This window comes from Dendronephthya gigantea, unplaced genomic scaffold (assembly GCF_004324835.1).
Source record: "Dendronephthya gigantea isolate DGI-Jeju-01 unplaced genomic scaffold, DenGig_1.0 000048F, whole genome shotgun sequence".
NCBI lineage: Eukaryota > Metazoa > Cnidaria > Anthozoa > Malacalcyonacea > Nephtheidae > Dendronephthya > Dendronephthya gigantea.
The window spans coordinates 100,677-125,014 of record NW_021163058.1 but is presented as its reverse complement, the minus strand read 5'-3'; the positions used below and the strand labels follow the sequence as shown (position 1 = coordinate 125,014).

At 35.7% G+C, this 24,338-nt stretch overlaps 1 protein-coding gene across 1 annotated transcript; it reads right to left on the bottom strand.

The window, feature by feature from the left end:
- Nucleotides 1-932: 932 nt before the first annotated feature.
- On the bottom strand, nt 933-23,764 carry LOC114528143 (protein furry homolog). Its single transcript, XM_028549743.1, has 60 exons — nt 23,645-23,764; nt 22,271-22,469; nt 20,349-20,402; nt 20,145-20,225; nt 19,986-20,053; nt 19,819-19,894; nt 19,630-19,680; nt 19,085-19,354; nt 18,955-18,999; nt 18,611-18,808; nt 18,201-18,302; nt 17,803-17,858; nt 17,399-17,446; nt 17,211-17,319; nt 17,058-17,135; nt 16,789-16,845; nt 16,572-16,708; nt 16,388-16,498; nt 16,232-16,288; nt 15,995-16,078; nt 15,838-15,905; nt 15,371-15,501; nt 15,175-15,257; nt 14,931-15,006; nt 14,711-14,803; nt 14,393-14,631; nt 14,133-14,300; nt 13,987-14,020; nt 13,646-13,770; nt 13,346-13,406; nt 13,156-13,247; nt 12,905-12,970; nt 12,666-12,769; nt 12,434-12,542; nt 12,247-12,301; nt 11,919-12,029; nt 11,464-11,618; nt 11,249-11,359; nt 10,917-11,029; nt 10,434-10,693; nt 10,116-10,253; nt 9,788-9,862; nt 9,311-9,518; nt 8,970-9,186; nt 8,588-8,688; nt 7,983-8,208; nt 7,673-7,753; nt 7,031-7,340; nt 6,454-6,903; nt 6,153-6,263; nt 5,939-6,038; nt 5,661-5,758; nt 5,328-5,489; nt 4,842-4,982; nt 4,500-4,772; nt 4,068-4,271; nt 3,526-3,732; nt 3,322-3,452; nt 2,590-3,223; nt 933-2,294 (listed from the first exon to the last, which is right to left on the bottom strand). The coding sequence occupies exons 2-60, from the start codon at nt 22,448-22,450 to the stop codon at nt 1,881-1,883; spliced, it is 8,397 nt and encodes a 2,798-aa protein (XP_028405544.1). The 5' UTR covers nt 22,451-22,469; nt 23,645-23,764; the 3' UTR covers nt 933-1,880.
- Nucleotides 23,765-24,338: the final 574 nt, after the last annotated feature.

The window sequence follows — 24,338 nt, the reverse complement described above, 5'->3', positions numbered from 1 at the left end:
CCGAAATCTCACCTTTTGCTCTACTTTCGATCTCTCCTCAGTCCTCCCCTCGAATTTTGTACGCATGTACGCCTATCTGGCAAACCAAGACGCTGAACTGCCACTGATTCACTGGAGCTGGTCAGTCGATTGCATGGAAATCGAGGAAAAATTGTAAGCTTGAGTGCGCGGCTGTTTTATTCCTTACCGCTGCATTTGCCGCCAGTTTATTATTTTATACGCCGGATGATCTATCGACAAGAACTTCCTGCGAAACTCATCTTACTTCATCATCAGATAAACTGCCTAAGGCTATAGTGCGGTATAAATATGACCATTGAGGAATATTCATTATATAAGCCATATAGGAATACCCGAATTTATTAGCACTTACTTCACAAACACTCACTTCAATCCTTTGGTAGATATTCCTGCACGGGCCATTGCTGATCATGCCAGAAAAACATACCGTACTGGCGTAAGCCGCATGCACTAGAAGCTAATATTAGCACTGGCCTCGTATTTTGTATGCAATGATTACTTATCTAATATCCTACTTTTGGATATATACCTTGGGTTTTGTCGTTTCGCTGGTAATTTCGCCGGGAATGCAAACAGAGTTAACAGACCAGGTCAATCTTACAGACTTGCGTCACGCCGGCCGAGCATGAAACAAGGAGGCAAGGAGATTATTAGCCACTTGATTGATAACCGTCCAAGTTGTCTTCGTTGCTGTAAGGTGCGATGATGATATGGTTGAAGTCACTTTGTGCATGATCTGTGCATGGTTGAAGTCATTTTTTTATTTGATAGACAAAGAGAAAATGAGCCAACGCAACGATGCATACATGATTAGTAAATGGTGCGTGAACATTTTGTTTAATTCATCTTTCAAATTCAAATTTGTTTCGAACAATTCAACGACACAGAGACGCGTAAAATTTAGTCCTCAAATTTATTCTACAACTTAAAACAAGTTATATACAACGAATATAAAACGCAATAACATAATTTATTACAATTAAATATAAGCTTAATTTTCACTAATAAAATGCCTCCAATAAATTAAACCTGCTACGATCCAGTGAAAGTTTTCACACAAATATAATTTATGAAATTAACGACTCTTCTCTGAGGACCCTCTTTATAACTTGATTAACGTAAATAATCTATTATAATATTGTTTCGCTTATTTTGATAGAACAGGGTTCTTAAAAAACGCTGTATCAAACATTCTAATTTCAAAGTAACTAGTGCAGCGCCTAGAAAACTGAATCACAAACTTGTGATATTTATTTATATAAGGAGTAAAATTAATGTGGGCAAAAGCGAGGTGCTAGCAATCTGCCTTCTCCTCGTCCCTTCGGATCATCCCAGCTTAGGTAGGCATCCTAACTTATCAGCTATTATATTCGAAACAATGATCTTTCATCGATTTTTCCCCGTAAATGATGTCAAGCACTTAATTGGCTATGTTTTTGTCCATACACAGGCCATGCAACCTGCCCACTTGTGGTCACACAAACTGGCCCTTCAGGCTGATCTCTACTGTCTTGTATTCTGTACGTACGTACACGCAAGAAAAAGATTAAACATCATCTGAATGAAATGATTAGCGTGAAGCTATTGAATGAATAGATGTATTGGGTTTGGTTCTGTGGACTTGCGCGTACGCCCGGATAAAAAACGCAACAATGGAAGACCGCCGTCTTTTACGTCTCCTGCATGTGTTTTTTGATGGCAGGTTTTCCTTTAACTGCTCATCGCGCATGCGTTACACGTTTGGCTGCGTCCAGCAGTATTTGCGCTTGTCAAGTAGAAAAATAAACGTTAATGACCGAATATTTTTAAACCTAACCCATGGCGACTTTCCTATCAAATAAACTTTAGAGCAGCAGAGCCTACGTTTTATCTGCAGGACTGAGTTTTTCTATAACAGAGAGAACATGAATTGTCATTTCTTTCAGTTCACTGATAACTGGTGGTAAAGTGAACTCCGGTTTTGACATAGCAACAGCTCCCGGCTTTTTTTCTACCAAATATCTTGCGTATAACTTCGTTAACAATTCAGCATCATCTTGATCACCTTTATTACGAAATTTCTCCTGATAAACGTGTAGAGTTCTTACGGCAAATTCTGTGTTGTTTGTGTGAAGGTTTCTCATTATGGATTCTGTCACACTACCATACGTGTGATTATCGCTTGGGTCCACCGACTTTTCGGATGATAGATCAACTGGAGTGTGTTTTATTGAGGCCAAAGCTGAAATAATTTCATTTCTTACCAGGCCAACTCTGTTTGTAAGATCTACAATCTAAAATCAAATTGGGTGTGTTTATCATAGCATTCTTGAAATTATTGACTGAGCTTGCAATAAACTATATAATACGTCATTTGTCCCAGAATAGCTGCCGTTAAATTATGAATCAATTACGTTGCATCCTGAAAAGCAAGGTTTACGGGCCTGGAGTCCTGAACATATTTTGAAATTAACGGCCAACGATTAACGAATTCGTTTTCTGAACTAGTTCTCACAGTGGTAGTAAACAGGCTTACTGATATGATCTTAGTGCAGAGTTTTAATAATGAAACAATCTCGGTGTACTTACATCAGCTTTGCTGGCTTGTCTGTGAAGATGTTCAAATAATCTTGAATAACTATCCAAAAAGAGAAGAACTTGGAAATGCAGTTTATACAACGCCCAACATAATGCTATTTCATAATCTTCGTATTTGCTCTCTTCTGCACTCAACATATCTCTATCATGTGATGAGGGATATTCCCCTTGAGGTTTAGCTGCGGAACGCAATCTTTCTAAAGCACGTTCTGCATTGTGGAACATTTCTTTATAGCTTCTGTAGTGATCATCCATCTCCAAGACCATAAACTTCTGACGTTCTAATATCTTTGATCGTCGAACTGTTTCACTGTCCATATACACATGAGGACAGTTTCCTTGGATATCCAAAACTTCGAGAATATCAATGAATAACGTTGTTACACCAAACAAGCTGTTATCTAAAACATTACAACATTGCCTTGTTATGTCATTTACTTTACGTCGTATATGACGTAAGAGTAACGCTAGCAATGCAAATGTATTAACAGCCGCTGAACCAGTGGTATCGTTGACTAAAGATGTCACGTGTGACTTCCATTGTTCATCAATATTCTGCATATCAAGTACTGACGTTACAAATCTTGGTTGACGTGGTGAAATGTTTAACTCCACCGACTCTTGGCTAAATATGAAAATAAAATTCAAAGATTTTTAAATCCTCCGTAACTTTTGTCAATGAGTCTGTGAATGAATAGATTGCGCAAAACGTTGTTTACAAACCTGGACTCCGACGGGGGTGAATAATGAGCGTTCGATGAAAATCCTTTGGACTTATCGTGGGCTCGAAGAGCCTCTTCTGTCAGCGGCATTGTAACGCTTGGTGAGATTGTGCTAGTCAACGACCGAGAGATCTATTACGATAAGGAAGAACATCATTAATCAGATTGAACATTTTTTAGTGCTGAAATTAATGTCCAAACTCACCTCGTCATCTTCATCCGAAGTGTCTAGTCTAAAAGCAGCTATATCAGGTTCAGAACCAGAGAGTGGACTATGACGTAACCTTGATTCGCCAGGTTCTGGTGTAGTATATTCACCTGATGGCAGATCCCAACGAAAGCCACTAAGATCATCATCATGCTCATCAATTTCGTCATCCAAGAAATCAAAACCAGTGAATACTCCAATCAACTGAACCATAAAAAATAACGAAGAATTATGAAACTATGAAACATTTTTGGGTGAATGATATCATTAAGAGCATTGCCCTGTATTGTACCGGACTGATTTCATTTAGGCTTACTATTAACTAGCGAAACTCTAGTGTGAAAATTCAATGATGCATGGCACACGAAAAAAACTCCCCTTCCTAGACTTTCTTCATTGTCAGTTGCATAAAGTTAAAATATTTTATGTTCTTCCGCAGAAATGAAATGGGGAACGGATGAAGAATCTGTCTCAAACCTAACCATCTAAGGCTATAAGGTGGTGAATAAAATATTTTCCCTAATTTCCCTCAAATGTACCTGTTGTGCCTGGTTAGCTTGTGTTTCGTCTTTGCTGTCTCCATCAGCATACTGATTTTCATCTGAAGAAGAATGATCGCTACCAGCCTGTTTTTCAACCATTAAATCACTGGATGAACTGAACACCACAGATGGACTCTGTTTCAAGCCAATGTGATGACCACACACATGAAGCACGCTCACGAGACGTTCCTTTGTACGACGCTATGGAGAGAGCGTGGATGAAAATGGTTAAAATGGTCAGGCTTTGATAATATTTATCTAGCTAGTTCACTCCAGTTATGTAATAAAGCTCTGATGACTATTCCTAACTGCTACTTCTTTCCACTGCCCTTGGCTTCAAACCATGCATTTATATTCTGTATAGGAGTGAAATGCTTGATTTGAATTAATTCGCTTTCAGTAAAAGTTGAGAAAAATCACGTTTTATACCTGTGATAATTGAGGTCTTTTCCATGCAGAAGCTTCATTTAACCCCCTCTGCGGTATATCCTGGCCTTCTTGAGCTGATCCAGCCGTAAGTGAAAGATCAAAAGTAAAGTCGAGTGTCTTTCCAGGAAGCTCTTGTCTAGCAGACGCACTCTGATCAAGCGACCATGTACTATCAAATATCAAACTGGACGCACGTTGCACTGGGATTTCTAATTGGGAACAGCTAGAGACTGCAAGCTTTAATACGTTTAATGATTCCTTCCAGAGATCATCCTGAAAGTAAAAACTCATGTTACTTAGATCCTACTGCAGGCATCAAAATTATCACAATTAACACTTTACCTTGATATGCTTTGATATGACTTTCAAAGTCGGTATAAGGATATGTCTAGTGCTGGATAGTTTGAAATCAATATGTCTCATTAAAGCACAAGTGATATTCAATACTGCAGTCTGATTTATTTGAGGTCCTCGTTCAAGCAGCTAGAATGACAAATATCAAATAAAAAGATAGCTATGTGATAAAATGATAAATAATCACAAAAAATTCCCAAATTGTGTGCTGGATCCAGAAATAATCAGGTTAAAATTCCCAGCCTAATTCTTTTCGTTACGCCAATTTAATTCATTTAATTTTGATCAGAGTTATTTATCCACATGCAACAGGAAGAAGCTTTAATCAAACACTAGGTCAAAAAGAAATTTATCTGGCGATTATCGCCTACATTCTTACAAAACGAAGGTAATGCACGAGGTCGATATTCGTTGGATTCCCATTAAGAAAAAAAAAAACATTGTAAACATTGCAAATTTTCAGTTCAAACTTACTTCAGTAAGAAATGCCAACAAGATACGAATGCTCTGACGATAAAATTCATGAATATACCGACATACACCTTCAGTCCACATCTGGACAGTTTTATGATAAGTACGTTGATTGTACATTGCAAACAGTTTACCAAAACCAAGCATGTTGTTGTTCACACAAACCTATAACATCAACAATTAATGAATATCGCACATGTCACTACATGATCAGCAAAAATGCTGGATCGATTAAAATAAAGGGTATAACTTAGCGACAAATACGAAACAATTTCTATATAGTTTTCTCTCGCAATGGAAATATGACATCGTAAAATCGGAGCATAATATTTTTACCTGTCCGACTGTCGCAGCACAACTTAAACAAAATTCATCTGGTTCATTGAAACGTTGTATCATGTAAGGTAACAGAGCGAGGATGCTTAGGGCAACACCTATACAAATATAATATTATATCAATATAGAAAACAAAACATAAAAAATTCTACGATTAAAAGACTATAATGTTGGTTGTCTTTCAAAGCTCTTCTTGTCTTACATCACCAGTGTGACAATCCTATCTTAATAGAGGAAGATTTGATCATGAGGATGTATGAGGATATATCAGGCTATACCTGAGTACTCCGAGACATCCATAATTGAAATATTACTATAAGGAATGGTATTCTTGATCAATTCAATCGTTGGAGCACTTGTTGTTGCAGATGTTAAGCCCTGTAAAAAATAGAAGATGAAAACATGGTCTATATACGTCGGTAAATTGTAAATAATAGTACGATTGGTTTAACCAGAAACAATATTGAAGACAGAATGGTTTGCTGGCTATACCTTCAGCAGTAACATCTGCACTCCAGAAAACTGGGGCCATTTCAGTTTATAAAGAAGTGACTCAAGACGTTCCAGAGTGCTTTTGTGACTCAAATCAATAAGGTTTAACACCTAAAAATAAAATAATCCAAAATCTCAAGCTAAAGTAGCAGCATAAATGTATTAAAGAAGTGTTACAGGTTGCTGCGATGAACAAACAACGAACAAACAACAATTGTAACCTTGCTGGTAGTGCATACTCTTTGGAAGACTAATATCTAATTACTGTTAATAATTATGCAGTGTTTACAGTATTAAATACCTTTGATAACAGTTTAACTGCCATGACAAATTCATGTTCGAAATCCGATTCCATCAGAGACACAGCGATCCAGAATATTCTTGAAAGTAGATCAGTTTGGCTCAATGCTGTCGTATTATCATTAGTAAGACGTAATGACTGCAGGCTCACACTCCTCATTTTCGAAGAAATTTCTTCCAACTGACTGAACCTGCCACGATCTTCCAAATGATTGAATCTACCACGTAGATCACATCCGCTGCTTAACGACCTGATATGGCCATATGATTTATTTGGTAAATTACGTATTGCTCGTTCTGGGGTCGATGTTCCAAGCATTTGTTCACCGCTGTCTTCATCTACATTCTCATCATCTCCAACGTTGATGAAAACAATTTTTGGTTTTATTTTACATTCACCAGATTGTTGAACTGCAGAATCTAATGTTAGCAGTATTTCCATTACATAACCCTAAAGAAAAGACGACAAGCCTTTGATTAGATAAAATTGTATGATTGCAAATCATACAAGAAGTACGTACTCCAGATGATATATGGATCTCACTTGATGCATCACCATTACTATCAGCAGAACATACCTGAACATCTTCGTTATTGTCACCAACGGACTCCGCGAGACGGGATAAAATATCCGACAAGACTGACCAAGACAACTGAACTGCTAAGCCTCGTAATACCTGGAATGATCTACCTGCATAATGACGTGATGAACATGAAATTGCCCACTTCGATGCAACTCGTGCCCAATTTCCTCTAATATCACTTCCTGGAAACTTGCTGTCAAATATATCCAACACTCGTACAAGGAATTCAGTGAGCTCTGTAGCACTTCTTATGTCCTGTGATTTTGTGGTTATATCTTCAAAACTCCACAGAGGTTTACCTTCACTAGACACAACCAAACAACAGATGTTCAAATCACTGATGTAAGTTCCACATCTTCAGATACAAATAATGTGGTTTTTTATTTCAGCTTACTGAATGTTTAAAAGACTGTGCCAAATACCAGCACAAATTTTGTGTTATTATTGCATGTTAGTGAAATTCAACCAGAATGGCATTGCTGCGGTGGAAATCAAACCAATCCGAATCTCTACCAACTGTAGGCGAGAAATTGACGGAACAGAATCTAGTTCCTTCAATCTGGGTTTAAATCTATGACATCCATTGTTGGTTGGTAACTTATTGCTGTGATCTTAGACAATATAAGAAATATATACCTCTGCGTCAAGTGCCAGATGAGCCACTTTACTTTTTCCGTCCAGTTATCTCCAACCTGACTTTCTAACGTACTCAGGTCGCTGCAAATACACGACAAACCAGAGATGGATTATATTGCTTTTACCGCTTGATCACATTGCATTCATTTGCGGATTTAAATAATTTTGCAGTTAGTAAAAATTTTGAAGGCAAACGTGAGGACGAACGACAGGAAAGTCCAATGAGGGCGAAATCAATACGCCATGCGTCGTGAAGATTTCAGACACGAGCTCGTGTTGACATTGTAATTACAATTTTAAATTTATTCACCTTTCATTTGGAGCATCTTTCTCTGGGAGGGAGAGCACGGTTCCATCACGAGGAATGTTTGTGTCAGTGTTATAACGAAGATCAGCCGCACAATGTGAGAAATATTGAAACTTCATCAGAGCATGCGCAATGCTCGAGTAATTTCCTTCTAACACAAGGATGATTGCAAGATTGACCAGCAGGCTTTTGCAATGTTCATGAATGAGAGATTTACTGTGGTCGAAACCTAGAATGAGAGTTTAACAATAAAACGTTTTTACACGAGGTTATTTATTATCTATTACATCAATGCCATTACGTCATGACATACTTAGCAACACATGCCCTCCTCATGCAATCACATGCCCTCATTAACAAACTTAACTCAATGACTTGGACAATAAACCAATATTTAGTTCTGGTAGCCAAAGACGAACTATAGTTGCAGGGGAGAGGTTTATATATCAAGTTCTATCCGACGGATTTCTTTTGTTTAAGTGAAATAGTTCACAATATAGAAATCATTCCGGTAGAACTGAGTATATGAATAAACACCCCCACAATTATCGCTCTAGTTTCGCCCCTTAGAAACTTCTTGAATCAGACATCCATGCACTATTAAATACCTAGAAAAACAACGTGTAGAATCAAGGGAAGATGTGGCAGCCAATTCACTCTTGGCTGATCGCGGATAACTTCACTCAGCAAAATTAATGAAAAATTGCATCTAAAAAAGAAACTTTTATTAACTATGTAAAACGAAATAGAATGGCAACTACCATATAATTTACACTATAGAATCACTAAATACTAGACTGATAACTATTAAGTAATACCATGTCTTTATAGTGAGAATATATTGACAAGAATTGTGATTTATCTTTCACTTCCATAAGATAGAGGCTTTGTTCTTGAAATGAAAAATCCCCTTTGAATTTCGTTTTAAAGATCAATAATTTATGTACCTATAATTTATGAATTTTATATTTACTGCACTGCTATAATTACCTGTATAAAGGTGTGACCATCTGAGGTAAAGGCAGTACATCAATTAACGAAGCAAACCTAAGTTCTGATTGAGGTGTTGGTAATGGAAGTCCTGAGCCAAAACGACTACGATGATTGTTAACAGAGAACACCCAGGATTCAGCCCAGTCGAGATTATCAGAGAATGAATCTTTCATGTGATCTTCACAAAGTGTGATTTCTATATCTTTGCAAGACACTAAACAATAGAGAACTTCATATTAGTGACCAGTCTTTCAACGATCATCCTCTGAAATCAATAATTGTAACGATATGAACCAACCGTCTAGGTATATATGTATTCTATTATAAATGTTTAGTACCCGACTTGTTGTTAGGGATTTGCTCCAAATTTTCTACTGCCTTAGTTTCAACAACATCAATATCTTTTTTAATTTTAATTTCGTTTCTTTTTTCTTCTTTACTGTCATCACTATCGGCGAGGATCGAAGTTGAATGATCTTTATAAATCATGGTGTAGTATGGAGGTTGATCACATCGTTCAAACTGAGGTGCAACTGGTTCTGTCAACTACATAAAGAAGCATTAGTTACAAAGCCAATGATGATCTTTATTTAGTACCTACTTCGATATTTTCGCGTTCGATTTAGAAAACTTGTTTTTGTTTTCTACATCTGTCTCGTATTATCACATATTTTTCATCTTCCTGATCCTTCTTTGCAATCGTTTTGCTAATGTAGACTTGTTAATTTCCACATTATATTATAAGTTGTACAACAGCAAGTATTTTAACAATGTTTTCATGGACTAAAGTTTTGAAATTCACGTCAAATTCCTACCTGAAGTTCTTCCATTAATGTTTGTATTGTGCCTTCCTTGTTGGCGCGCACTAAATACACGATAAGTCTCTTCGCCTGAAATATAAAGAAATAAATACATCACATAATGACTTATCATTATTGTTCAAGCTTACAAAGAAAGGAAACAAGTACGCATTAGTTACACCAAAAAGAAAATACAACAGGAGGGTGATAGAATACGACTATGATTTGATATCAGAGTCAATTTAGATTCAGAACAGATTGAGCTTGAAACAAATTGCTATGATCATCGACATATCATTTGAGTCCATTTAAAATACAAAATAATAAATATATAATTACTTACATGCGGAAAAAATTCTCGATGTGAAGCGACTCCTGCGAGAATGTTGAGATAATTCAAAATTTCGTGGTTATTTCCAATCCAAGCGTTAGACAATGCAGTCCAGAGATCTTCAAATTCTACATTAAAATCTTCACCGTACTAGAGGAAATAAAAGCAAGAATTAGAAGCAACTAATCATATTTGTCGAGCACTTTCTCACATGCATTACAATAGAAACATGCACATGCATTCTCATCACAACGATCCAGCTCAATGATGATATATGGACTATGGTCATACTCTGTCTCTCAGACAACATCACTAATAACAGAAACATACTTTGACAGTTAGGAGAAATAGATTATTAAGAACCAGTTGGGTGGCTTTACTTGATCCCCATCCATCCCCTGTCATCTCTATATGTGGCATTGGACTCTCAATGTCAGCATTGTTTACTATCTCCTCGTCAGGCGAGTCACGTGTACCAGGTGTTGTTCTATTGATATCCACCAGCTGAACGTTACATAACCATGGTAACATATACTTCAAGATAATGCGTTGGTATGCAAAAGGTGCGGTCTCAAATCTGTATGTTAGTTCTTCAAAAAACAGAATGAAAAACGTTCATCAAGAGAGTAAAAAAAGATATAAGTTTCTCCAGTCTGCGCTTATGAGATTGGTTGCAAATAGAAATGAAGCCCTTTTCCTTGCAAATTTCTTGCAAATATTTAAAAACACTACAGTATCGTGTCAACTATTTCAGACTATATACCCGAATATATAATACTAAATACGTAAATTGCATTAAAGAAATCAACATACCAGCAAGCAGAGGGATCGTAAGTTCCGGATGGAAATTTGCCAATCGGTGTGATAAGTCCATTGGGCTTTGAGAATATTTTGATAAACCTGGTGCACAGTATGAGAGGAAACGTCTGTGGAAAAAAACACAAAACTATGCTGGAGCTTTGCATCAATCAAAATTTAAAATGCTTGCTGACAGAGCAAGGGTGTCTCTATAACTATGCAAGAACTATTTTACTGTTACACTATAACTGACAACAGCACAAATATGTAGAAAGAACAGTTTTAAGACATGTTAAACAGTCGCAATAATCTTAAATAAACAAGTGCAAATTCTGTCCATTCCCCACCTTTCCAACAGTTGCAACAACTGAGCAGCTTTTTCTCGTTCTCCTGGATCAGCACTGGAGGTCTTGAAAAGAACCACACCGATGACAGAGATTGCTTCACAAGGATATGGCCTATAGACATGAAATATATATGGCACAAGGACATGAAATATATATGAAATATGGAAATAAAAAAAGATACGGTTATGCAAATTCACTGAATGGTTTTATCTCACCTTCTAATCATGACAGTTGTGAGAGCCTGGAAACATTTATTAGAAATCACTTTATTTCCTGTGTAACATTTATTGATAACCCATTCCAGTAATGATGGAACATCATCATTTAAGTCAAGAAGAACTTCCACAGTTTCCTGACCAAGAAAATTTATCTGCAACGAAAAAAAAAAGTTTAGTCAAATCTTTAAAGAATAAACAGTTTCCTACAGTGCTTGCACTGTGAATAAATTAAATTATCATAGTCGTCATCATCTCCAAAAAATGACTGCATTACCCATTCCAACTAACAGAAAACCTCGTATGCAAACATATGCATTTATTTAAAACGAACGATTTAAAATACTGAAAATCACGTGACGAGACGAGGAGCCATTTATAAAAGTCAAAGAAAGACTAAAGATGAACTAAAAGTAATTTTTTTACTATTCTCTACAACAACGCGCTGAGCAAACCTTTTCGTCTGGCGAAGACAAGACATTCTCAATCCATTGATAAAAATAACCATTATCGGTCAGTCCAGTTTTATCAAATACTGGACCACAACAAAGTACGGCGCACAGAGCCTAACAAAAAGAAATCGTTTAAAATTATTATTCGTGCTTAAGATTCTTAATTTCCTCTATTAACCAACCCATCGTGGTAAACAGTACAAGCTTTCAATGTTATAATTTTAACCATTCCTTATTTCTTATAGAACTGCTCTTACGATAAAAGTATAGACCACGTTCATAATTCACCGGAGTAATGTTTTCATAAGGAAATTGAAATCATAATATCTACCTGAATAGCTGCAATTTCCAGCTCCCTTCGTTTATCTGGTGGTAGCAAGCTCATTCTACAATGAAATCAAAGAAAAAATATCATTCTTAGAAAAGTTTTTACTGGTTTTAAGACGACTTGTCGATGATTGGTAGATGAGAACACGTCTATAGTGTGTAGTACACATGCAGCAAATACAATATCATACTTCTCAAAAGGCGGAGAGTTGCTTGCTTTCGAACACCACGAACTTAAGAGCGAAAATAGGTTTCCTCTGATCTCATTAGAGAGTAGTTGGCCTTTGCATAGTGTACAATCTAGGGAAATAGTTCGTGTAAATAAGATGTCGCAAAGTACTGCAGATAAGATGAGTGTAACACAGTGTAATGGATGAGAATTGGCCTCGTTACATGCAGTGTACCGTCAATCATCTAACTCACGTGGAATACTCTTTATCATATTATAAATAAATCTTGCAAAATTAAGTTTAAGTTGTTGTACAGCTGAAGGATCTCTGTCGGCTTCACCACTGCAGAAATATAATCTAAATATCCAAATGATATATCAACGTCTTTATGTTCAAGATATATGCGATAAATTGTTCAGGTGCTTGACGTAAAACAAGCATTGGGATGTTCCCAACAGATAACATACGTACGTCAATGACACTTATACATACCTTGTGTTCTCAATGTAATCAACGAACGTCGGAGATAAAGCACCTTCTTCGGATAAAACGCTAGGACTACGATAAGAAATTTATTCAAATTACTGTCGATCACAGGTGATGAGGCTTTTTTATTGAAACTACAAAACTGGCTATCCTCGTACCAGTCTTAATTGTCGCACTATGAATACGCAATATGCGTGCATATACGAATATATTATACATAACATATAGAAACAGAAGTTGGTAAAAGACAAACCAACCTTTCTCTGAAGCAACCATGCTCTGCATTCAGTTCAAAGATTTTCGCCAGATATGTTCGTATATTATCTCTTTTCTTACGCTTTCGTAAATTCTAAACCGCAACAGCAAAATAAATGTGTGTTAGAAATTTAGATTCGTTTTTGGAAATAAGATAAAATATAAACATTCCGAGCATACTCAGTGTTATACCTCAGTACGTTTCTCGAAAACATATTGTAATAATGATACTTGAAGCTCGTCAACAAACTCCCTGAAAATTGACGTAAATGAATATCAGGTCAAAACAATGTTCTTTTACACAGTTGCTACACAATATTATCACTCATTGTCACCTTGTAGAAAATTTGTAGGATATTATCTTGGATGCACATTTTGAAATACGTTTAAAAAAATATACGCGATATTTAGTATCCAAATGCCTTACGTAATCCAGTTTTGTTCAAAGTATTTCAGGATGAAATAGACGTTGCTATGATTGATGTTTCTTACTTGTACGAAGCAGGACTGACTCTTCCCAGGCACGTGATAACAGCATTTCGTACTTCACTGCATTCATTGCGCACTAAAGCCACTGCAAATCTAAATAAACTTTCTACTCTGTCAGGCGTCGATGGCTAGATAACAGAAGTAATACAGAGTTTACCATTGGAACAGAGGTGGGGTGTACTATCGGTAGCTTGGGCAAGATAAGCGAGGATACAGAAGGTTGGCTACTAAAGTATGCTCAGTTTATAATCAACAAAAAGGGGCGGGCGAATGTATAAATTCTTATGCAATGAAACTAACGACTAACGAGTGTTAAATCACACACACTAGGGTTAAAAACTCACTCTTGGATCAGACTTTCCTTCGTCTGAAGAATTTCTAAAACATAGTAATGGAAATATTTCGATAAATATTCAAGAAATATATTCACACTTTCAGTGCGGACTAATCCCCGGAGATAAACAATTAAACAAAAGACATAAATTCTTACCCATTGTCGTTTTCACACGTGAGTTGATCAATAGTGGTGACAGGATGAACGGTACAGGCGAACATTAAATAATTCTGCCACAAGTAAATATCGGATAAATTAAATACTTTCTTTGCCGAACGACTGTAAACAGAGCCAAGACTTGTCAATGAATCCATACCAGAAGGACTAAAAGCGAGAGACATTCGTGTTGATAACAGCTTACTATGCATGGGATACACAATTCTCTGTTATTTCTTAACTACGTATCAACACCTCACCTTTGATCAATGAAAGAATAAACAGTAAACATTCTATGGTGAACTGCTTGCCAACTGAACTGTGTAGCCACTGGACATGAGTCAGGAATATTTTTCTTAAGTAGTAATTGAGATACAACTGAACACCACAGATCATTATGACGTGCTTCGCCACATTCGCCAGTTTCAGTATCAAAACATGGCGGTAATCTATCCACAAACCACTGTAGATCCATGTTGATAGATGAACTGAACAAACTCTAACAAATTAGAGAACATGGGTTATATTACAATTGAATGTTATATAAATAAGTGGTAAACATGGAAAACATCATCTACCTTATCCTCTGGTGATATATTTTTCAAAACACTGGTCAAAATATCCGACGAGATCTCATCAATTATATCCATCACAAAGATTTCCGAACTATTCTGAAGAATAAAGTGATATTTTGATGTTAATATTCCAGTAAACACATGCAAGTTCTTTAAATCAATACTTGTTATAACTTTATTAAATAATTCTAAAGAATTATACTGTCCATAAAAATACGCTTACCTTCGCAACGAGATTGCCCAACACCCGAGCTTCTTTCAGCAACGACAAAGCTAATTTCCGCGGTATTTGGCGAACACTACGATGGAAAAATTTGTGAAATTATTGCCATGAAAGAAATGGTTATCTCATTTGAATACTCTATTTAGTTACTTTACTAAACGCTAAAACAATCATATGTGTAGATGTCGATCATGAAGCGCAGGTGTACACAACGTGCAGGCAATATTTGTACAATAATGAGAACCTGCAGAGCATAGCCAGCCCGCATCCTTCAATACAGTGAATTGCATTCATAGGAATTGTGATGTCAGCTTGTTGAAATGTGCCCTAAATAAGTAGACAATACCTACATTAGTAATAACTTGAAATACTTGCGATGTTCGAATCAGGGGCGATAAAGCCTACGTGAAGATCAACAAAAAGAAACCACAATAATGCACCTTGCGTTCATATTCAGACATGGTGATTAATGTCTTCCATTGGGCCAACATCTTTAAAACCATTCGCAACAATCCATCCAATAATGCTGCGTGATGATCCTGAACTTCCCGCATGATGAAATTCACGAAACCTAACAAAATATTTTTACACTTGGCATTTGTTTTTTGGAAACTAATTGTAACACACGATATTTAGCATACACAATATATGCAATCATTTTTTTAAAAGAGACTTTAAGGTCTGTTCACACGATCCAATTTTGTTTGTTGGATCCAATTCACTTCTGATGGATGGAATGAAGTCAGGTTATTGATAAAGCAGTAATGCGTTGGTTTAAGTTGATTTGCTGCCCATAAACTGTGCAAGTCAACAAACTATAAAACATCCATCAGAGGTGAATTGGATCCGACAAAATTGAATCGTGTGAACAGACCTAATAATTTAAAAGCAATTACAAAAGTCTCACCAACAATTACATCTTCTCTCCATTCCACAAAATCAATAATCAAACTCTGCAGTGATGAAAATGCAAGACTAGAAAATGAAAAAAAGCTTTACATGAGAAGGTTTGTTTAAGGCTGAAAACCTTCAAAACAGGTCACATGGGGTAACCAAGTACACACCTTCTCAGTTCTTCGTCGACGTGAATAGTTAATCTTGATAGTAAGCCAACAATATCATTTTTACTCATACCATGTGGAATCAACCTGGAGTAATGATTTTCGATAAGAACATTGAATATTTGATAATCAGTCATGTCATAATTACAGTATAGTAATTCATTGTCAGTTCACACACAGCACGCTCATAGAACCGCATATGTATTTTCTAATTCATAGGTTTGTTTGTTGACTACTCACTTAGGTATTGAGGCAACAGATGTTCGGAATAAGTCAATCTTAGGTTTTCTCTCTCCACTGCAAAAGACGAGGACATTTAAACCAACATATGACTTGATTAAGAACGTAGTACATCCATCTAGTAACAAGAGATCAGTATTCTACAAATGTACTCACGTGATCATATCATAAGGATCTTTATTTGAACACTGTTGACTGTTCTTCATCAATGGTCTCCCAACTTGCAGGTCAAGATTGTTAAGAATGTTCTCCAGTGCTTTACATACACTGGAAAAAAAACAAATTTAATAGCGAATCTTTCTCCCACAATGAAAGTCGACGGACCTGCTGAAAAACGCACCTGTGAAAATACTTGAAAATTCCAAGATCTTTGGCGGCTTCTTCAGTCAATGGCTTATTTAGGAAACTTTTTTTCACGCGTAAAGAACTTCCTGATGGTAATATTCCAGTTGTATTTGGCATTGGAGGGTCACCTTCCTGCAAAGTAGATGAATAAAAAAGTTATTAAAATAAAAAAACTGATTAGCAACAATATTAATACATGTGCATTACTTTACCTTCTTTTGCAGACTATCCACAATCACCAGGAACGATCTTAGACCAATATTCATCCTCTAAAGTAATAAACATGATTGTCCACCTAGAATTCTTTGCCAAATGCACTTGTCATTCAGGTTTATTGTAAAGCTTAACACGTCAATCCCCCAACAAGAAATCATGCGTGTGGAGAAAGTCCAAAAACAAATATTGTACATTCACACTTCAAAAATACTTCAGATAATATTGAACTGACTTAAATTGATACTAATTTACTTAATTGAGTTACCTCAGGATAAATCTGTCTGAAACGTCCAACACTCAAGAGATCAAAGATAATGTCCTGCATTGCAAAGTCTAGATTGTACTAAATAAATGTAGGTATAAACGAAAGTTAATAATAATGTGAATAATGGAGAAAGTGTAGCAAACGAGTACGTACATGTGATATAAAATGAACTATTTTGACAAAAATAGTGATTGGAACATCACGCGGGTTCACTGTTCTTCCACCTCTTGGAAATAATGCATCAGTAACACTTCGTAGACGACTGTAGGAATGCAATGGGAATGATGAATTATATTTCTGTTTATAATAAGAACACTGTACGTACAACGTGAGGGACTTACCTTAATGTTGTTGTGTTATTTTCACCTTTAATACGGATTACATACACCCTACAAGGAGTATGGTATTTAATTCTACGTTTACAGTTGCACAAGAATAGTTTACTTAGTTTTGACACCACCAAAAGTCAATTGCAAAAGTCAATTTAAAGTCGGCAGAAGAGATCATTTTTGTCGGTGAAGAACAGGACGGAACTCGGTGAAAACACCTGTGCACCTGTGGTGTTTACGCAGGCCCTACACTGTCTTGTAAGACCTTTTTAGGACTGACTTAACGAAGTTGCAAATAAATAAAAAAGTGGAGAACAGTTAGACGTCTTTCCATGCAGGTATGCATAAGTGTTCAAGATTGAAAATCTCCGTCCACGCACGAGAGTTGTTTGTATTAGATATTAGTCAGAACTCACCACAACATTCGATACAGGCATTCTAAAGATATCCTTTGTAATTTCGTATCACGATGCTGTAAAAACAAAAATATTTGTAGTTTAGCAAAGTTTAGATGATGTTAAAGCCAGCTTTCCGCCTCTTGTGTAAGGGGTGAGTAATCATAATTTTATCTTATGGTCTTCGGCTGGTTTCCCTTCAAACCGATTGTTTTTACCGTCAATTAAGCTTCGAACTAGCAATGTGTTTGCAGGAAAGAACCATTGCGAGATGGCTAAAGTTCAAAGTGTAATAATTCACTTTTTCTCCACAAACAATGACCCCCGAAAAATATTGTTTATAATATAATATTTTCCTGCCTGAGAGACTCTGACTATGTTAAAAATGAACCAGGTATCAGCCACAGCATTTTACTAACCTTAATATTAGTCAAACACGCATTTAGTAGAAATGGCCAATGAGTCAAGAAAAACTGTTTCTGACCAACACACATCAAAACAGCAACTAACGGATACATAGACTGGAAAGGAAAACATTGTTTAGATTTAACACAAGTAACATTTATAGGAGATGTAATATAACTACCCAACTAATGATGGATAAGATTTTTACGGCACATATCCATGGTTACTAAGTGGAAGACTGTCATTCCTTTGTGGTACTTTTGCCAGAGAGATTTAGCTCTAACATCATTATTAACTTTCATCTCAAGTGCAAGAGTAATCATGCATAATTGATAGACGATATACTGCATGCTAATTTACCACAACGACACGAGCCACTCGACTGTATCTAGTATATTATAAGAAGTATATGAATAATTCTTACATGAAGATGTTTATTCTTCTTTGACATATCGAATGCATAAGGATAAAGCAAATCAATGAAATTCTTCAAAGCTGGAATATGAAGTTCTCTTTTTGCTGTAGCTGCAACAGGAACTAATATCTCAACAAACACGCCAGCTAATGCATATTTCACATCTTTATCTCTGTCTCTTGTTTCAATAAAAACATTTGCACAATCCTAGAAAAGGAGAAGAGTTAATTTAGCTTCTCACAAGATGCAGGCGCATACATGCAACATCAAGTCAAGAACTAGTTATATGAGATAGTTATATATTCGTTACACGCATGTCCTGCACACAATGTTGATTTTCAATTCAAAAATACCTGCAAGAACATAAATGTCTCCTCGACGTGTTCAACTGGGAAAAGCTGAAAAACACGAAGATCCACTTATTGTAACATTTTAACATACAGAGCGGTCGGTATTACGTGTGATTCAAATATAGATTTTTACCTTAATTCTAAGATATTTCATTCCACATATGACATTCACCAACATTTCACTGTTTCCAGCATTTTCCTTGAACTCCGCCAGGAAGCGTTTTCTGACAGACTGAAATCTGGTCTGGGCGAGCACTCCAATAACCTCAGCATACAATGCGGCGATAATATTCGCATTAGTCGCACTAGGGCTGTCACCAAACGAACTTCGTTGCTTAAAACATTTGAACGCAAGATTTTCAATGTGGATAGTTAGTGACTCATCAACAGGATGTTCTGGAAGCTATGAAAAAAGTTATATCACATAATATTAGAAAAACTCAAGTTGTCTTCGTTTCTCTCAGTTTTACAATGCTTGTCATAAAATTTTCTCGTTGTTTCAATACTGCTGGCGACAGATGAAGAAATAAATTATTTTCGCAATGAGGTAAGTATAGTCGCTCAACTTGATAAGAGTTCTTGGAAATCGATGGCACAGTAGTTAGTTTTCATAGAAATTCGGATCCTAGTGTATGTGAGATACTGTAAAATACAATGTACAATACAAAAAAAAAGTACCTGTTTTAAAACTTCAATAAGCACCAGACACAACAAAAAATCAATTGCATGCTATAAAATAGAAAGAAAAGAGGAAAGATTTACACGCTATATAAATGACTAATATTCCCCTACCCCCCTACCCACTGTTTTCACTGTCACAAGCAAGGGTAACTTCCGTATTTAACGATACTACTTTAGGTCACTTACGTCTCTTCTCTCCATAAGATAGTCCAGTTCTTTACCAGAGGCCTTCGTGGCCAGTTTTGGGGAATCGGGTAATCCTCTGTATGTAAGAAAACAAATGTTAGATATTCAGCGCATGCACAAGGAATATGACGTATATACTATGTGTTTGCTTGAATGATCATACTTACCCTTTGTTCTTACTGCCATTTTTATTCTTCGGACCATCAACAGAATCTACTCTTGGACGTTGCTCTTTCTAAAACACGACGAGATTAGAATGAATTAACACATCTAAGAGATGCTTCACATAAATTTTATTTCATGTTTTTAATTCGTATTAATAATACCTGCAATGAATACCATTGGAACAATGTTTTAAGAAGAGATGACAAGCTGTATTTGGCAACTGCATTGAGCGAACGTAGAAGCTAAAGAAAAGCAAAAAGCAAAACGATATAACTGCAATCAAAAGTGCATGCATGAAGCCATTCAAACATCAGTTTTTTATGTCTGGATTTCCATTCAAATTGCAGGATATTCATGCAACTTACTTGATCAAACTGAGGATCCTCACCACGTTGCAGCGATTTTGACAGTGGTTTTTCCTAAACAAGAACGAGACCAGAATGTAAAAGAGTTTCGCTTTGGCCCGTTTTAGACGTCAAACTTTTCATGCGCCGAATCGAATGCAAATGAACTTTAGTTCATTAACATTAGGTTCGATACATGAAAAGTTCGACGTCTGAAACGGACCTTAATTTTTTAAAAGGTAGAGGCAAATATTGAATTTGAAGCTTTGGAGATAAAAGATTGTGAATTTTATGTGAACCTCTCGTGCACAATCCTTTCCTTCATCGCCTTCACAAGTTTTAAAACTAATTTTTAAAAAGCTTTTAGCATGATAAAAAATTACAAAAGGAAGTGATAAAGGAAATACTTGTATATACTTGTAGCCGTAGGTGTTTTACCTGAAGGAAATATATAGCTAACTACTCTACTAGTGTAGAATACCAGAGGGAAAATATCTTTCATTTATCCCTGAAGGAAAGACTGGCATATGTAGCATAACAATGTAGAATCGTACAACTTGTGTATTAATGCACGGTACTGGTAAAATCATAAAAGAGGAGGTCAGAAGGATGATCTTGGCTTCACGAAAGAGCGTTATTATCTATAACGCACATAGCTTTATCGTATAGCTATATATTGTAAATTACGTCATATGTACCGACAACGTTCTGACACCGTTGGCCTTGAGAAATATTTTTTTAAAAAAAATCGTAGAGAGGGAAATTATCGGATTTGACTATCGTCGTACCGATACCCCTTCACATCAGTCATCAGCTCTGTCTGCCGTCTGCGAAGGAGAAAGGTGTTCAGCTCCGAGTTAGTGAGTGTGGTTTTTGCGTTCCGTCATGATCATAGCAGGCACGTGAATGATGGCCCAGGGTGATGATGACAACCTGACTTTGAATATCACTCACAATTCAGTCACTAATATTTGGCTTACAGTCACTCAATAATTACGCCACAAACCCAATGCGTAGACACGTCCTACTGTGTGCGCATAACATGGATTTATTAAACAATTGTTTCTACACATACAGTGCCAAATAATTGCAATTAAATTCGTTGTAGACAGTTGTACACAGACGACGCGCAATATCATCATATCATAATTATCATTGTCATAGAAATAGTTTAGATCAAACTGGCAGTTCTAAACACAATCAGCATCATTACAGTACTTGCATTTCTAACTATATATTTTTTCAGGGTCAATCATATGAAGGACAATATTGCTTCCTGTCCACTCTGAGAAACTTTGTTGTAATATATTGAATAATTATATTGTCACTGTCATGTCTATTTCTTTCATTAATATAATCACAAATGAAACTGTCACAGATATTTTTAGCAATTTCAATTGAAGCCTCACTAGCTGTGATTTCACCTCCTTACATGGTTTCAAATTTCTACATGTTTTAAATATTATAAGATTATATCACAGGGGCATGAAAACATCATGATTATTTTTGAATTAATAAGCTGTCAAATGATACTTTCTTGTGATATATTAAGGAAGTACTACTAGTTTGGCACCTTTAATTAATATGAAAGAGAAATAGTAGATATTATAAAATATAAATTGAAATGTCCATGTTCTTTACAAAGCAGAAAACACTACCTCTTTTTGCTAATAGATCATCACATTTACACATCACAGAAACTAATTACCTAAGCGGTCAAAGGTCTAGTTAACAGAATACATGAAACATATAATTATGCCATATATCAATAAATCTATGACTTTGTGTTATATGCTTACTTTATTACACTGGGAATTATCATGGTATATATTAATTGATACTAAGTATCTTAATTTGGATTCATATATTTTTCTGATGTGGCTAATCAAAATAATATTTAAAACAATTTTAACTCTATAATTGAACATAGCTTTTAAACTTACCAATGGTTCAGCCAGAACATATTCAAGCTTTCTGTCAGTGAGACTTGTAAACTCAGAAAATAGTGTTCTGAGGACATATTCTCCAGGAGTAACATCAGTAAGTTCTGACTGTTTCTCAACACAGGACAGCCATGGTAATACCTCACCAGAAGATGCAGCAATATTTTCGTGGGCTGTCATGTTATAACTTTTGTGTTATCTAAAGGACAAGATATTCTTAGCAATAACTGCATATATCTAGGCTTAGTTTAGAAGAGTTATGTATAGGGAGGTGAAATCCATAGTAGTTGCTTTCCATTGACAAATCTGATATTGCATGTAGATGGAATCAAGGCAATTGAAAAAAAAATTGATGATACTGTTATACCCTGTACATATCTGATATATAGTGGGATGTCCAAGGATACCCAAAGAGATTAGAGGTAAAATATGAATTGTTTTCCTTTCTTATGTAGATTGAGGATGTAATATGGTTTTAGGAATCAACAATTGTTTATTTATTGTTTAAATCAGACTTCAATTATTGAGGGTATGGATGTTAGTGACTTGCTAAAAATATGTAAATCAATCACAGATAATATTGAGACATTGTAATTTCAAGGAAAGTATGTGTATATATTATAGTGGCAGTATAATTCAAATGTTATACCACTATCAGTGATAGAGCATTTCTTGGCTCATCATATGAGCTTATGTTGTGAGAAATTGTAAACATATTGCTTGCAAAAATGAAATATATTTATAATTTCTGAACATGGATTAAGAATATATGGCCTGAATGCAATCAAATGAAATATTAAATGCTGTATCTTGAGTAAATATTGAACATGTTTACGGCATTCAAGTGATTCAACTTCAATAAAGCCATTTCCATGAAATAATGGACTTTTTATTGGAATTTAAATTCCACATAATTTCAACTTGCTTTGCATAACAAACCATAAAAATTGCGTGTTGAAAACAACTATAATAATATTTTAAAACTTGTACATTGTACAAGACAGAGAAAACAACATTTTCATATATTTGCAAATAAAACAGTCGTCTGCACAAATTATGGAGCAAGAGCTGTCCAGCATTTTAATACAGAGTCTTCACAAGACAATAATATTTACTGACGCGAATAATAAATTTTGGTTTTAAACGGAAACTTATATTTATTAGCCGATATTTTCTTTCTTGATCTTAAATAACATTTCACTAGGAAGAAATTATTTTAAATACCCAAGAACTTTCTTGCTTCCGAATTAGAAAGAAATGAATAGACGAACCTTGAAACCGTTCTGTTTTGCATATACAATTTTGTGACCGACATATCAAACGAATGTTTTATCAAACTAATAACTATGAAGACATAAAATTACCAGAACTTACCATGTTAGTGTCATATTTTTGTCACTTTTACTCCAGTTGTATCCGGAGTTGTAACAATGCAACTACGTTTGAAGTCTTTCTATGACTATATATTTAGTATATGTCTTTTAGCTTGCATGTTGTTCAGCTCAACCGGAAGTCAGATTGTTTGGTGGCACCACCGGAAGCTATACTATGTTTTGTAACCCAGTCACCAATGCAATGCAATGCAAGGCCCGAATGATTTATGTAAATTTTTCCAGCCTGCTTTGAAATTTCCTAAAAAAGGTCTCTTTTTGTTGTTGATCGTCAGCTGTAGATCTAAGAGTTCTTACTGTAAGTCAAGGTGAATATAAATACCCCTTCTAAAATTGTCTTAAATATATAAATATGTAAGTGGCTAGGCAAATAATTGGATAAGTCTATGATAGACCGTCTATCAACAGTGGCTGGTTGTCCACTCACGGGATTCAGTTGTCACGAGATTGTATTGGTTAAAAAAATTCGTTTAATAATTTTTTGATTAAATCATGCAGCTATCGGTCTTCAATAAGATCAGTCTGATCTGAATAAGATGTTATAAACAAGCAAGCCAGCATAACAATGCAGCATCATGACCCTCACGATTCCACGTAACATCGATAGGAAGATAAGATCATAAGAGTTCAGAGTTCAGTCACGAGGCACCGAACCAAATTTTTTAAATCATTTGAAG

What these genes read in the sequence shown, in the direction of transcription:
- LOC114528143 (XM_028549743.1), bottom strand. Translation starts at nt 22,450, where the DNA reads ATGACAGCCCACGAAAATATTGCTGCATCTTCTGGTGAGGTATTACCA. An exon ending in TTATTGAAGTTTTAAAACAG is followed by an intron (nt 19,355 to 19,629) that starts GTACTTTTTTTT and finishes CTTTTTTCATAG; the next exon opens with CTTCCAGAACATCCTGTTGA. An exon ending in GATCCTTATGATATGATCAC is followed by an intron (nt 16,289 to 16,387) that starts GTGAGTACATTT and finishes CGTCTTTTGCAG; the next exon opens with TGGAGAGAGAAAACCTAAGA.